We start from the raw sequence: 12,784 nt of genomic DNA, 5'->3' as shown, positions 1-12,784 counted from the left end.
TCATACAATAAGAGAGAGTAATGCAGTACTACTCAGGAAGATAGATATAAAGACCTGGAGGTCGGCGCGGTGGCTCCCGCCTGTAATCCCAGCACTTTCGGAGGCTGAGTCGGGTGGATCACCTGAGGTCGGGAGTTTGCGACCAGCCTGACCAACATAGAGAATCCCGTTTCTACTAAAAATACAAAATTAGCCGGGCGTGGTGGCGCACGCCTGTGATCCCAGCTACTCAAGAGGTTGAGGCAGGAGAATCACTTGAACCCAGGAGGTGGAGGTTGCGATGAGCCGAGATCATGCCATTGCACCCCAGCCTGGGCAACAAGAGTGAAACTCCGTCTCAAAACAAAAAAAAAACAACAAAAAAAAACAACCCTGGAAATACTCATTCTGTCCAGAGCTTATGTTTTTTGAGTTAATAACATATTTCCTAGCTTATGTTTGGTTTTACTTGTGCTTTTGCTTCTGAGAAAATAGATGTACAAAGCATCGGCATGGTTGCAGGAGCAGTGACAGGCATAGTGGCTGGAGCCCTGCTGATTTTCCTCTTGGTGTGGCTGCTAATCCGAAGGAAAGACAAAGAAAGATATGAGGAAGAAGAGAGACCTAATGAAATTCGGTAAACCTCCCACATCCCCACTTTTACGGGGCTTCTGTTTTAGGGCCAGCACTATAGTGACCAGCCAACATAAATGTTCCCAGTTTTCTCTTAACCATGAATCTGTTAAAAGGATTATCCTGGTAGGTAGGAAGTTCCAGCCTAGGGACAGAGGGTATGGTTTACCTGGACTTTATTGTGAAACTATCTTATCCTCAACAAACACTTAAAAGTTAAATTAGGCTGGGCGTGGTAGGTCATGCCTGTAATCCCAGCACTCTGGGAGGCCGAGGCGGAAGGATTACTTGAGGCCAGGAGTTTGAAACCAGCCTTGTCAACATAGTTAGACTCCATCTTTACAAAAGAAAAATAAATACATAAATAACCAGGCATGGTAGCCCATGCCTGTAGTCCCAGCTACTCAGGAGGCTGAGACAGGAGGATGACTTTAGCCCAGGAGTTTGAGACTACAGTGAGCCATGATTGCACCTCTGTACTCCAGCCTGGGTGACAGAGAAAGAGCATGTCTTGAAAAAAAAAAAAAAAAGTATGTACATATGTATATACATAAAACAGTTCAATTTACATTACTTCTGATTCACTTCCACCCATAATGGGCATACAATGAAGAATGGACATAGCCTATAGGTCATGAAAGGGTTTATGCAGACAAACCCTAAATCAGGAGGAGTGCTGTCTAGACCATCTCAATGGTAAGGTCCTATCCTCCCAGTATAATAGAGTTGACCTGTGGGCTAACAAAATATACATTTGTGTGAGCCAAGCGTTAAGTCTTAAGATACGAGGAAGCACCTATGACCCTAAATGGTTGCCTTCTGATGGTATTATCCGAGGTTCACAGCTTGGGAAACCTCAGAAGGAAGCAATCATACTGGAAGCAATCACAGATCTGCCAGTGTTAATCTTTGCTGTTTTTTCTCTTCAGAGAAGATGCTGAAGCTCCAAAAGCCCGTCTTGTGAAACCCAGCTCCTCTTCCTCAGGCTCTCGGAGCTCACGCTCTGGTTCTTCCTCCACTCGCTCCACAGCAAATAGTGCCTCACGCAGCCAGCGGACACTGTCAACTGACGCAGCACCCCAGCCAGGGCTGGCCACCCAGGCATACAGCCTAGTGGGGCCAGAGGTGAGAGGTTCTGAACCAAAGAAAGTCCACCATGCTAATCTGACCAAAGCAGAAACCACACCCAGCATGATCCCCAGCCAGAGCAGAGCCTTCCAAACGGTCTGAATTACAATGGACTTGACTCCCACACTTTCCTAGGAGTCAGGGTCTTTGGACTCTTCTCGTCATTGGAGCTCAAGTCACCAGCCACACAACCAGATGAGAGGTCATCTAAGTAGCAGTGAGCATTGCACGGAACAGATTCAGATGAGCACTTTCCTTATATGATACCAAACAAGCAAAAGGATGTAAGCTGATTCATCTCTAAAAAGGCATCTTATTGTGCCTTTAGACCAGAGTAAGGGAAAGCAGGAGTCCAAATCTATTTGTTGACCAGGACCTGTGGTGAGAAGGTTGGGGAAAGGTGAGGTGAATACACCTAAAACTTTTAATGTGGGATATTTTGTATCAGTGCTTTGATTCACAATTTTCAAGAGGAAATGGGATGCTGTTTGTAAATTTTCTATGCATTTCTGCAAACTTATCGGATTATTACAGTTATTCAGACAGTCAGGCAGAACCCACAGCCTTATTACACCTGTCTACACCATGTACTGAGCTAACCACTTCTAAGAAACTCCAAAAAAGGAAACATGTGTCTTCTATTCTGACTTAACTTCATTTGTCATAAGGTTTGGATATTAATTTCAAGGGGAGTTGAAATAGTGGGAGATGGAGAAGAGTGAATGAGTTTCTCCCACTCTATACTAATCTCACTATTTGTATTGAGCCCAAAATAACTATGAAAGGAGACGAAAATTTGTGACAAAGGATTGTGAAGAGCTTTCCATCTTCATGATGTTATGAGGATTGTTGACAAACATTAGAAATATATAATGGAGCAATTGTGGATTTCCCCTCAAATCAGATGCCTCTAAGGACTTTCCTGCTAGATATTTCTGGAAGGAGAAAATACAACATGTCATTTATCAACGTCCTTAGAAAGAATTCTTCTAGAGAAAAAGGGATCTAGGAATGCTGAAAGATTACCCAACATACCATTATAGTCTCTTCTTTCTGAGAAAATGTGAAACCAGAATTGCAAGACTGGGTGGACTAGAAAGGGAGATTAGATCAGTTTTCTCTTAATATGTCAAGGAAGGTAGCCGGGCGTGGTGCCAGGCACCTGTAGGAAAATCCAGCAGGTGGAGGTTGCAGTGAGCCAAGATTATGCCATTGCACTCCAGCCTGGGTGACAGAGCAAGACTCCATCTCAAAAAAAAAAAAAAATCAAGGAAGGATAAAAGGAAGTTCAGTATTGTACCACACTTGGAACTTCCTCCATTTCTTCCATTTTAGAAGGATATGAACCTGGAACTTTTGATGATTCTAAGCCTTAAATTATCAAAAAGATCAGGGATTGCCAGTGCTTCTAATGGCACTGCAAGTATATGCCATAACCGTTCCCTCCTAAAAGTGAAAACTGAGAGAAATTCAGTATTTTCCCAGGCTCAGCCTCCAGAAGTCTAGCTCTGGGCTGGAAGAAAAGGGTACTAATATTTAGGGAAGAGATGAGAATAAGTAGTGGGTGGCAGGAGAGGGCTGAGCTAGTGCCTGCTAACATTTTAGTTGTATCTTGCTAAGATTTAGCAAAAATAACTCACCAGGATAGCTGCTGAAGAGTTGATGAATGGGAGAAGAAAGATGTTTGAGAAATAAAGAAAACAGCAGCCTCCAATACAATAACTTGCCTTTTTAATAGTTTTGATTACTCTTGATACCTACAGCACAAATGCCGGACCTGAATCAGCTTTTCAAGGACCCTAGCACAAATGTCAACTGATCACCTCTGGGAGAGTAGAAAACTTTTTTTTTTTTTTGAGACGAAGTCTCGCTCTGTCGCCCAGGCTGGAGTGCAGTGGCACCATCTCAGCTCACTGCAGTGTCCGCCTCTCGGGTTCAAGTGATTCTCCTGCCTTGTCCTCCTGAGTAGCTGGTATTACAGGTGCCCGCCATCACACCCAGCTAATTTTTGGAGTTCTGATAGAGACAGGGTTTCTCCATGTTGGCCAGGCTTGTCTCAAGCTCCTGACCTCAAGTGACCTACCCACCCTTGGCCTCCCAAAGTGCTCGAAGCCACTGCACCTGGCTCAGAATACTTTTTTTTTTTTGAGATGCAGTCTTGCTCTCATCACGCAGGCTGGAGTGCAGTGGCGCATCTCGGCTCACTGCGACCTCCACCTCCCGGGTTCAAGCGATTCTCCTTCCTCAGTCCCCCAAGTAGCTGGGATTATAGGTGTGCGCCACCACGTACAGCTAATTTTTGTATTTTTAGTAGAGATGGGGTTTCGCCATGTTGACCAGGCTGGTCTCAAAACGCCTGACCTCAGGTGATCCACCCACCTTGGCCTCACAAAGTGCTAGGATTACAGGTGTGAGCCACCATGCCCGGCCCAGAATACTTTTTAAAAGAAGAGCAGGTTAGAGGAAAGAAAAAAATTAATGCTGAATGTGGTGATGAAAGCATGTTTCTAAAATGGGAAGCCGATGCTTAAAGAGGAAAGACGAATCTGGGATTTTGCCCCATTTCTCTGGTTTTTCACTCCTATATTTAATTCTCACAATCGTGTCGTCACATAGTGCAAAAAACAAAATTCTTGTAAAGTCCCCAGGAGTTTATCATTGGGTGAAAGTTTTAGCCTGAGTATTTTCTTCCTCTAAAAAAGGTGGGAAATGAGACATTGAGGAATTAACATATAAATGTCTGCTATGGGTTTAAGAGAACTGGCGTATTTGGAATGCTTCTTACACTAACACTGTCTCATTGTAAAATATAAAACCCCTTACTCTAACTACATTTTTATTCCTCTGGTAGTGTGGTATCCAGGCAACATATCACTTCTGCTATGTAATTCTAAGAATTCTCATTTCTAGAGTACCTGAGCCAAACAAATACACTACGGAAGCTGCAGCTGTATCATCACTAGCAATTTGCTCATCATTATTTACTACCTTTGAACCTAAGGTTTCCTGCCTATGCTTTTGAAAGCAAAAATCAGTCTTCTTTGCATGAAAAAGAGCCTTAGATTTTTAAACATGTTAGTTACCAGAATGCTAAAATACCAGTTGATTACCCAAATTATTTTGGAAATCTATCCATAATGGAAGTCTACAACAAACACATAAAACAGATTACACTAAGAGCTGAGAAATTCAAAGGAACTGAAGATCCTGAGAGATAAACTGTTCAAGTCTTAGCAATGATACTGCACTTCTCTTTGACAGGTTCTGGGCTTAAGTTAGAGGCCCTACTGGTTCCAAACCATATTCCACTGACTTTGCAAGTAAAATAAATTTGATTCTGAAATAGGAAACAAAAAAAGGAGAAATAACCAAATAGTAGAAGAAAAACTGTTTGTAGGAAGAAGATGCAGATGGAATGATGTGGACATTGAGTAACCATGTCAATAAAATATATAAACCAAACTTAAATTTGTGAAATAAGGAAGTTGGTACCTTTGTTGTTACAGTGTATAAAAACAATTTCGGAACTGCTGTTGCAAAAAGACATATATAGTTTTGCTTCCTTCTGGTGTTAAGCTGTTTATATTTCAGTTTCAGTTTTAACTTCTAAGTTGCCTTGTAATTGGGACTGTGTTTCAGCATCACAAAAACCAAATATTTATTATGGATGCATCTGTATCAGCAATTAAAAAATAAACAAGTAAAAGTGATACTGTAGGAGACGCTGAAGCTCATATAACCTGGAATGGAAATTTGTTTATCAGCTTGCTGCCAACAGAAGAACAGAAGAACTCAGACTGAATATGATCTATTATTTATCAATTTCAGTCACAAATTTACCAATTACTTTTTTCTCTCACAAGGCAAGATGCTAGGTATAAGTTGCACAGGGGATACCAAGAGTTGCTGTCCTTAAGGATTTATCAAAATTAATGAAATAATAATTACTAAGCAAGTATTTTGTGCCTAGGTGAAGTGCCAACAGAGAAGCACACACTAAGGAGTTCAAATAAATCTGAAAAGTTATGCACTAAGAGATTCAAATACATCTGGAAAAAACTTCACAGAGGTCATTGTAAAATAACAGCAATAATAGTAATCATCACTTACTGAGCCATCACGTGCCAGTCACACTAAGTACATTATACATTTTGTCTCAATTTCATACTCACATCAACCCTATAAGGAAATATTTGTATTCACATTCTACAAGTGAGAAATGTAAGGCTCAAAGAGGTTAAGTCAGTAGTAGAGCCAGGATTTATTTTTACTTTTATTTTTATTTTGAGACTGAGTCTAGCTCTGTCGCCCAGGCTGGAGTGCAGTGGCACAATCTCGGCTCACTGCAAGCTCCGCCTCCCGGGTTCACGCCATTCTCCTGCCTCAGCCACCCGAGTAGCTGGGACTACAGGCGCCTGCCACCACGCCTGGCTAATTTTTTGTATTTTTAGTAGAGACGGGGTTTCACCGTTAGCCAGGATGGTCTCAATCTCCTGACCTCGTGATCCGCCCATCTCAGCCTTCCAGTGCCGGGATTACAGGCATGAGCCACTGCGCCCGGCCCTGGAGCCAGGATTTAAACCCAGCCACTGTTAGTATATTCCATCAGAACTGACAGATCCTGATTCATCATCATCTTCCCTCCTGAAATCCTCAAACCTTTACACTCAACTATAGGCTTTCTCTCCTCTTTGCTTTCTTCCTTGACCTAAAGCTGTTCACCATACTTCGGACACACTTAGCTCACTCACACAAGTCCATATCCTTTAGTTTTCCCTTGTTCTGCAAAACAAGATACAATTCCCAACTTTATAATTGCCTGATTTGTCTTTATATGGTAATGATGGGCTTAGATCATGTAATTTTTGTTGAATGTTAAGCACAGAGTATCTTGAGCACATCAAGATTAAATCTGTCCAATCTTCTGAGAGGCAAAAAGATAAGGTGCATTGAAACTACAAAATAATAGGTATAGTTGATTCTTCAAAGATGATACAGTCATATCAATTTATTTAAAATGTAGGCTGGGGGCCATGGCTCACGCCTGTAATTCCAACACTTTGGGAGGCTGAGGTAGGTGGATCACTTGAGGTCAAGAGTTCAAGACCAGCCTGGCCACGATGGTGAAACTCCATCTCTACTAAAAATACAAAAACTAGCTGGGCGTGGTGGCACATGCCTGTGGTCCCAACTACTCGGGAGGCTGAGGCAGGTCAATCACTTGAACCCGGGAGGTGGAGGTTGCAGTGAGTGGAGATCGTACCACTCCACTCCAGCCTGGGTGACAGAGCAAGACTCTCAAAAAAAAAAAAAAATTATACAGTTCAAGGACCCCATGTTTAGTAATTATGTTTACAATTATTTACTTCTTTTTTTTTTTTTTTTTTTGAGATGCAGTCTCACTCTGTTGCCCAGGCTGGAGTGCAGTGGTGTGATCTTGGCTCACTGCTGCAACCTCCACCTCCTGGGTTCAAGCGATTCTCCTGCCTCAGCCTCCCGAGTAGCTGGGACTACAGGCGCCCACCACCACGCCTGGCTAATTTTTGTATTTTTAGCAAAGATGGTCTTTCACCATGTAAGCCAGGCTGGTCTCCAACTCCTGACCTCAGGTGATCCGCCAGCCTCCCAAAGTGCTGGGATTATAGGCGTGAGCCACTGTACCCAGCCCTCTGTCATCTTTTATATCATATGTTTTTGTTACCACTTATGGATGGAAAAGTAAGTTATAAAAAAGGAAAACTCAATGAGTTTGGCTACTTGTAAGCAGCTCTGCTAAAGATTTCAATTAGTAAAACAATTTAAAAATTAGGGCCAGCCACAGTGGCTCTTGCCTGTAAACCTAGCACTTTGGAAGGCCAAAGCAGGAGGATCGCTCGAGTCCAGGAGTTTGAGACCAGCTTGGGCAACACAGTAAGACCCCATCTCTGCAAAAGGAAAACAAACAAACAAAAAAAAAACTTTTTTTTTTTTTTTTTGAGACGGAGTCTTGCTCTGTTGCCAGGCTGGAATGCAGTGGTGTGATCTTGGCTCACTGTAGCCTCCACCTCCTGGGTTCAAGTGATTCTCCTGCCTCAGCCTCCTGAGAAGCTGGGACTAGAGGTGCGTGCCACCATGCCCAGCTAATTTTTGTATTTTTAGTAGAAACAGCGTTTCAGCATGTTGGCCAGGATAGTCTCAATCTCTTGACCTTGTGATCCTCCTGCCTTGGCCTCCCAAAGTGCTGGGATGACAGGCGTGAGCCACCGCGCCCAGCCAAAAAAAATCTTAAAAATTAGCCTGGTGCGGTGGCTCACGCCTGTCATCCCAGCACTTTGGGAGGTCGAGGCGGGTGGATCACCTGAGGTCAGGAGTTCGAGACCAGCCTGACCAACATGGAGAAACCCCATCCCTACTAAAAATAGAAAAAATTAGCTGGGCATGGTGGCACATGCCTGTAATCCCAGCTACTTGGGAGGCTGAGGCAGGAGAATTGCTTAAACCTGGGAGGCGGAGGTTGCAGTGAGCTGAGATCGCGCCATCGCACTCCAGCCTGGGTGACAAAAGTGAAACTCCATCTCAAAAAATAAATAAATAAATAAATATTAAAAATTAAGCTGCTCTGAAAAAAATTTTAAATTAAAATAGGCGGGGCGCAGTGGCTCACGCCTGAGTCCCAGCACTTTGGGAGGCCGAGGTGGGTGGATCATGAGGTCAGGAGTTCGAGACCAGACTGACCAACATGGCGAAAACCCATCTCTACTAAAAATGCTAAAAAAATTAGCTGGGCGTGGTGGTGTGCGCCTGTAATCCCATCTACTCAGGAGGCTGAGGCAGGAGAATTGCTTGAACCCAGGAGGAGGAGGCTGCAGTGAGCTGAGATTGCACCATTGCACTCCAGACTGGGTGACAGTGAGACTCCATCTCAGATTTAAAAAAAAAAAATTAAAATAATAAGGAGCACTTTTTTTTTCTTTAAGAGACAGGTTCTCACTCTGTCGCCCAGGCTGGAGCTCAGTGGCACAATCACGGCTCACTGCAGCCTCAACCTCCCAGGCTCAAACCATCTTCCCACCTCAGCCTCCTGAGTACCTGGGACTACAGGCACATGCCAACACGCCCAGCTAATTTTTGTATTTTTTGTAGAGATGGGGTCTCCTTATGTTGCCCAGGCTGGCCTTGAACTCCTGGGCTCAAGCCATCTACCAGCTTTGGCCTCCCAAAATGCTCGGATTACAGTGCCTGGCCAAGAGCGCATTTTATACCGCACCTCCTCTCCATAGGGCAGGGGCTAAACAAGATGACTAAGAGTTTGAAAGTAGAAAGCAATCTAGCCTGAGTTAGAAGCATAAGCTGTAGAATAAAATCTGATTTTGAAAAATTCAGGGTCAGCTAGAGATCTTAAGCAAATTATTTGACCTATTTGAACCTCAATTTCTTTATCTGAAAATGGGGACAATATGATCTGCCAAAAATAGTTGTGAGGGTCATGTAAGAGAATATATGTCAAATGCTTAGCATGGTGCCCTGCATAAAGCATTGAGTAAAACATCAATGGCAAGGGCTCTACTACCAGAAATACAATAGGCATGAGAATGTTCTAAAGCGTATAATCTGGTTTAGGAAGGTAAAGCATAATGCAGGAAAAAGATATTGGGGCTATGTTTATGTATGCTGTTCTCCAGTTGCAATAATTTATACATGGCTACAGTTAGAAATCAAAATATTAATAACAGCTTACATCATTCTGGTTTCAAATTTCCCTGATGCAATGCAGTACATACACTCCAGTATTTGGGCAATCAGGGCATACATATATTGCATCTTTTAGTCATGTCACCGGGTCACAGGAGGGTTGTTTTTAATATCTGAGTTTTTAAAGCAAGGGACTGTAAGTTTACTATTCTTTAATACTAATTTTTAAAAAATGCATATTTAGTAACAGTACACCACATAATCCTAACACAAAGTATCCAATTAAATTCTAAACCTTACATTTCTTTCATTTTTTTTTTTGTTTTTTGAGACAGGGTTTTGCTCCGTCACTCAGGCTGGAGTGCAGGGGCACAATCATGGCTCACTGCATTCTCCACCTCTTGAGCTCAAGCGATCCTCCCATCTCATTTTTTTAGAGATGGGGGTCTCACTATGTTGCCTAGGCTGGTTGAGACTTTTCAACAGAAGCAACTGATACCACAAAACTATTAAATAATTTCTTCATAAACTGAGGCCAGCACGGCGGCTCACTCCTGTAATCCCAGCACTTTGGGAGGCCGAGGCGGGCAGATTACTTGAGGCTTGAGACCAGTCTGACCAACATGGTGAAACCCCGTCCCTACTAAAAATAACAAAAATTAGCGGGGCGTGGTGGTGGTGTGGGCCTCTAATCCCAGCTACTTGGGAGGCTGAGGCAGGAGAATTGCTTGAACCCAGGAGGCGGAGGTTGCAGTGAGCCAAGATCACAGCACTGCACTCCAGCCTGGATGACAGTTATAGACTCCACATAAAAAACAACAACAAAAAAAACAGGCCAGGCGTGGTAGCTCATGCCTGTAATCCCAGCACTTTGGGAGGCCGAGGCAGGCGGATTACCTGAGGACAGGAGTTTGAGACCAGCCTGGCCAATATGGTGAAACCCTGTCTACTAAAATAGAAACATTAGCCGGGCGTGGTGGCATGCACCTGTGGTCTCAGCTACTCGCGAGGCTGAGGCAGGGGAATCACTTGAACCTGGGAGGCGGAGGTCGCAGTGAGCCAAGTTCGTGCCACTGCACTCCAGCCTGGGGGACAGAGCGAGACTCCATCTTTTCTGGGAGACTCCATTGGGAGACTGTCTTTTTTGGGAGACGGAGTCGTGCCTTAGTTTCCCCATTTACAAAATGACGATCATAATAGTTGCTACCGCTTAGATTTACGGTGAGAATTAAATGAGGTAAGGCTGGCATGTGGTAGGCACACAAAAATGTTAAATCATTATCCTTTTATCCAGTCAGAAGTCCTAGGCTCTAGGCTCCACTGCAGTCCCATGCAACCAAACTTTAATTTTAGATCTTAACTGTGTCATTTGAAACCCTGTGCGTTTGAAGTGGTGGAGACAGGACCTTTATCATATTCTGAGCTTTAAATATATAAACGGTAAATCATTCCATTTAATAAGACATAGCCCAAGTCCCAGAACGCGTTTTGAGAGTAACCAGAAACAGAGGTTATTTGTTCTGCTTTATCACTGCTATTGGATGGGATATCCCAAACAAGTGGATGTGCGCCCCAATTCTATTTTCCACTAGTTCAATGATTAAAATAATTACAAAAACGCAAAATACAGCACAGGGTGTAGTTTAAAATGTGTGCTTGTGAAACTCTAGGCACTGGGGTGTGAAAAGAAACAGTCCAGATAACATTACTAGCAGTTAGCGTGGGGGACTGGGGGTTCCAAATACCAAAGGAAACTGAAAACAGTGGCTCACAGTACATATCTTAACTCTTTCTGGAGTTGAGTTGAATTTATTTCCAGGAAGGAAACTACACTGTAGCGTAACTAACAAAAGACATAAAACAAATCTTGAACCAAAAAAAAGCTAGATTTGATTCTAGCTTACCCAGCTGCTTATCTTCCCACAAATGATTATCTCTGAGCTGCATTTTTCCCCTGATATGGGGATGAATAATACACACCTTAGAGAACTGTGTTGATGATTAAATGACAAATGAAAGCATTTTGTATGTAGTGAAAGCATTGTATAAAATTAAATTCTTGGGACGTGGGAGAGGCTAAGAATACATCTCCATGAACTCTAAGCCAACATTCCTCCCCAAAAGGAAAATATGAAAAGGAAATTCTTCATATGTTTGAGTCTGTCTCTACCCTTTACTGGCTTTGACAAGGACAAGATGTCCTCGCTCTTCTGACAGCCTTTTTCGCAGTCTAGAGACCTTCTAATTCCAGCCCTGCTACTAAAAGTTCTTTTGGTGTAGCCTTAAAAAATCTTTTCCCCCATCGGTGCCTATTTATCTACTAAATAGGAATAACAGCTACCTCGCCTGCTTGAAAGGATACAGGGAGTGTTCAAGGTACCTGAGACAGGCTCTTGGAACCACAAGGCCCCACATGTCCGCGGCCATGCACAACATTGCACAATTTAAAATTCTAGGCACCATTGTTTTGTGCACCAGCTCAGTCACGTTTTCAAAGCGTCGGTATGGTCTGTCGTTTAATTTTTTGATGAAAGTCAAACCAGGAAAGATACCACCTCATGTTACTGAAAATACAAACGTTCAGAAAGTCTAAATCAAGGACGCACGGCTACTGGAACCTATGATTCCTAATGCCTGGTTCACCTAACCAAGAACACACTCGCCACCATTTAAATCTGTTTATTTTATAAACAACGGGGAAATGTAGGGCTTGGGCTAGTTGGGGAAGGACTGAGCCAAGAAGCCGAATCTGTTCTAGACGGAGGTGGGAAGGGGCCTAACGGTCAGGGCTCAGAGAAGCGGTTTCGCCTTCTTTTCCGCGGAGGGGTCCAGACACGACCGCGTCCTGAGGCGGTTCTGAAAAGCCGGGCCCCTTAAACCTCTGCGTCGCGGGCTACCTCCCAACAGTTGCCGTAGGGAAATGCAGGTGCTGGGAGGCCTGCCGAGCTAACCCGCCCCACCCCGCGGCGGCCTGGCGGCTCCCTCCAATCCCAATCCTTGGGGGCCGTGAGCGAGCAGCCCTAGTAGCACCCTGAAGCCGGAACCTTCGCCCCAGCCCCTCGGGTCAGCCCTTGCCCAAAGCCACGCTATGAAATACAGATTCGCGAAACCCGGGGCACTCAGAGGCCCGTCTGGAACACGAAGGTGGGGCGTGGAAAGGAGGAATGAGGACGTGGGTGGGGGAGGGAAGCAACAACCTTCGCAGCCATTTTGTCCTCGCTCCACTTCCGTCTTCTCCTGCCCGGCTCCCGCGCCCAAACCCCTCCCTTCAGGCCCCGCGCGATTCCTCCCCCAGTTCTGTGCCGGCCAAGATCCCGGCTAGCGCCGCTATCATTGGTTGGTTCCAAGTTTGCCCGCCCCTCTTCCTCCTCCT

General features: G+C 44.1%; 1 protein-coding gene and 1 long non-coding RNA gene across 2 annotated transcripts in view; one reads left to right on the top strand and one right to left on the bottom strand.

Annotated features, from left to right (window-relative positions):
• CLMP (CXADR like membrane protein) overlaps positions 1-5,450 on the top strand; it is a 121,003-nt gene extending 115,553 nt beyond the window's left edge. Inside the window, exons 6-7 of the mRNA XM_001136596.7 lie at positions 475-616; positions 1,542-5,450. Coding sequence (XP_001136596.2) covers positions 475-616; positions 1,542-1,842 — 443 coding nt within the window. The 3' untranslated portion in view covers positions 1,843-5,450. The remainder of the gene's footprint in view (positions 1-474; positions 617-1,541) is intronic.
• A 6,625-nt stretch (positions 5,451-12,075) lies between these two features.
• LOC104001360 (uncharacterized) lies at positions 12,076-12,696 on the bottom strand. The gene is made up of 2 exons (XR_673132.4): positions 12,609-12,696; positions 12,076-12,267 (listed from the first exon to the last, which is right to left on the bottom strand). It is a non-coding gene; the product is annotated as an uncharacterized LOC104001360 (long non-coding RNA).
• Between the last annotated feature and the right edge of the window lie 88 nt (positions 12,697-12,784).

This window comes from Pan troglodytes, chromosome 9 (genome assembly GCF_028858775.2).
Source record: "Pan troglodytes isolate AG18354 chromosome 9, NHGRI_mPanTro3-v2.0_pri, whole genome shotgun sequence".
Lineage (NCBI taxonomy): Eukaryota > Metazoa > Chordata > Mammalia > Primates > Hominidae > Pan > Pan troglodytes.
Note: the sequence above shows the minus strand (reverse complement) of the source record. Positions and strands in the feature narration are given on the sequence as shown.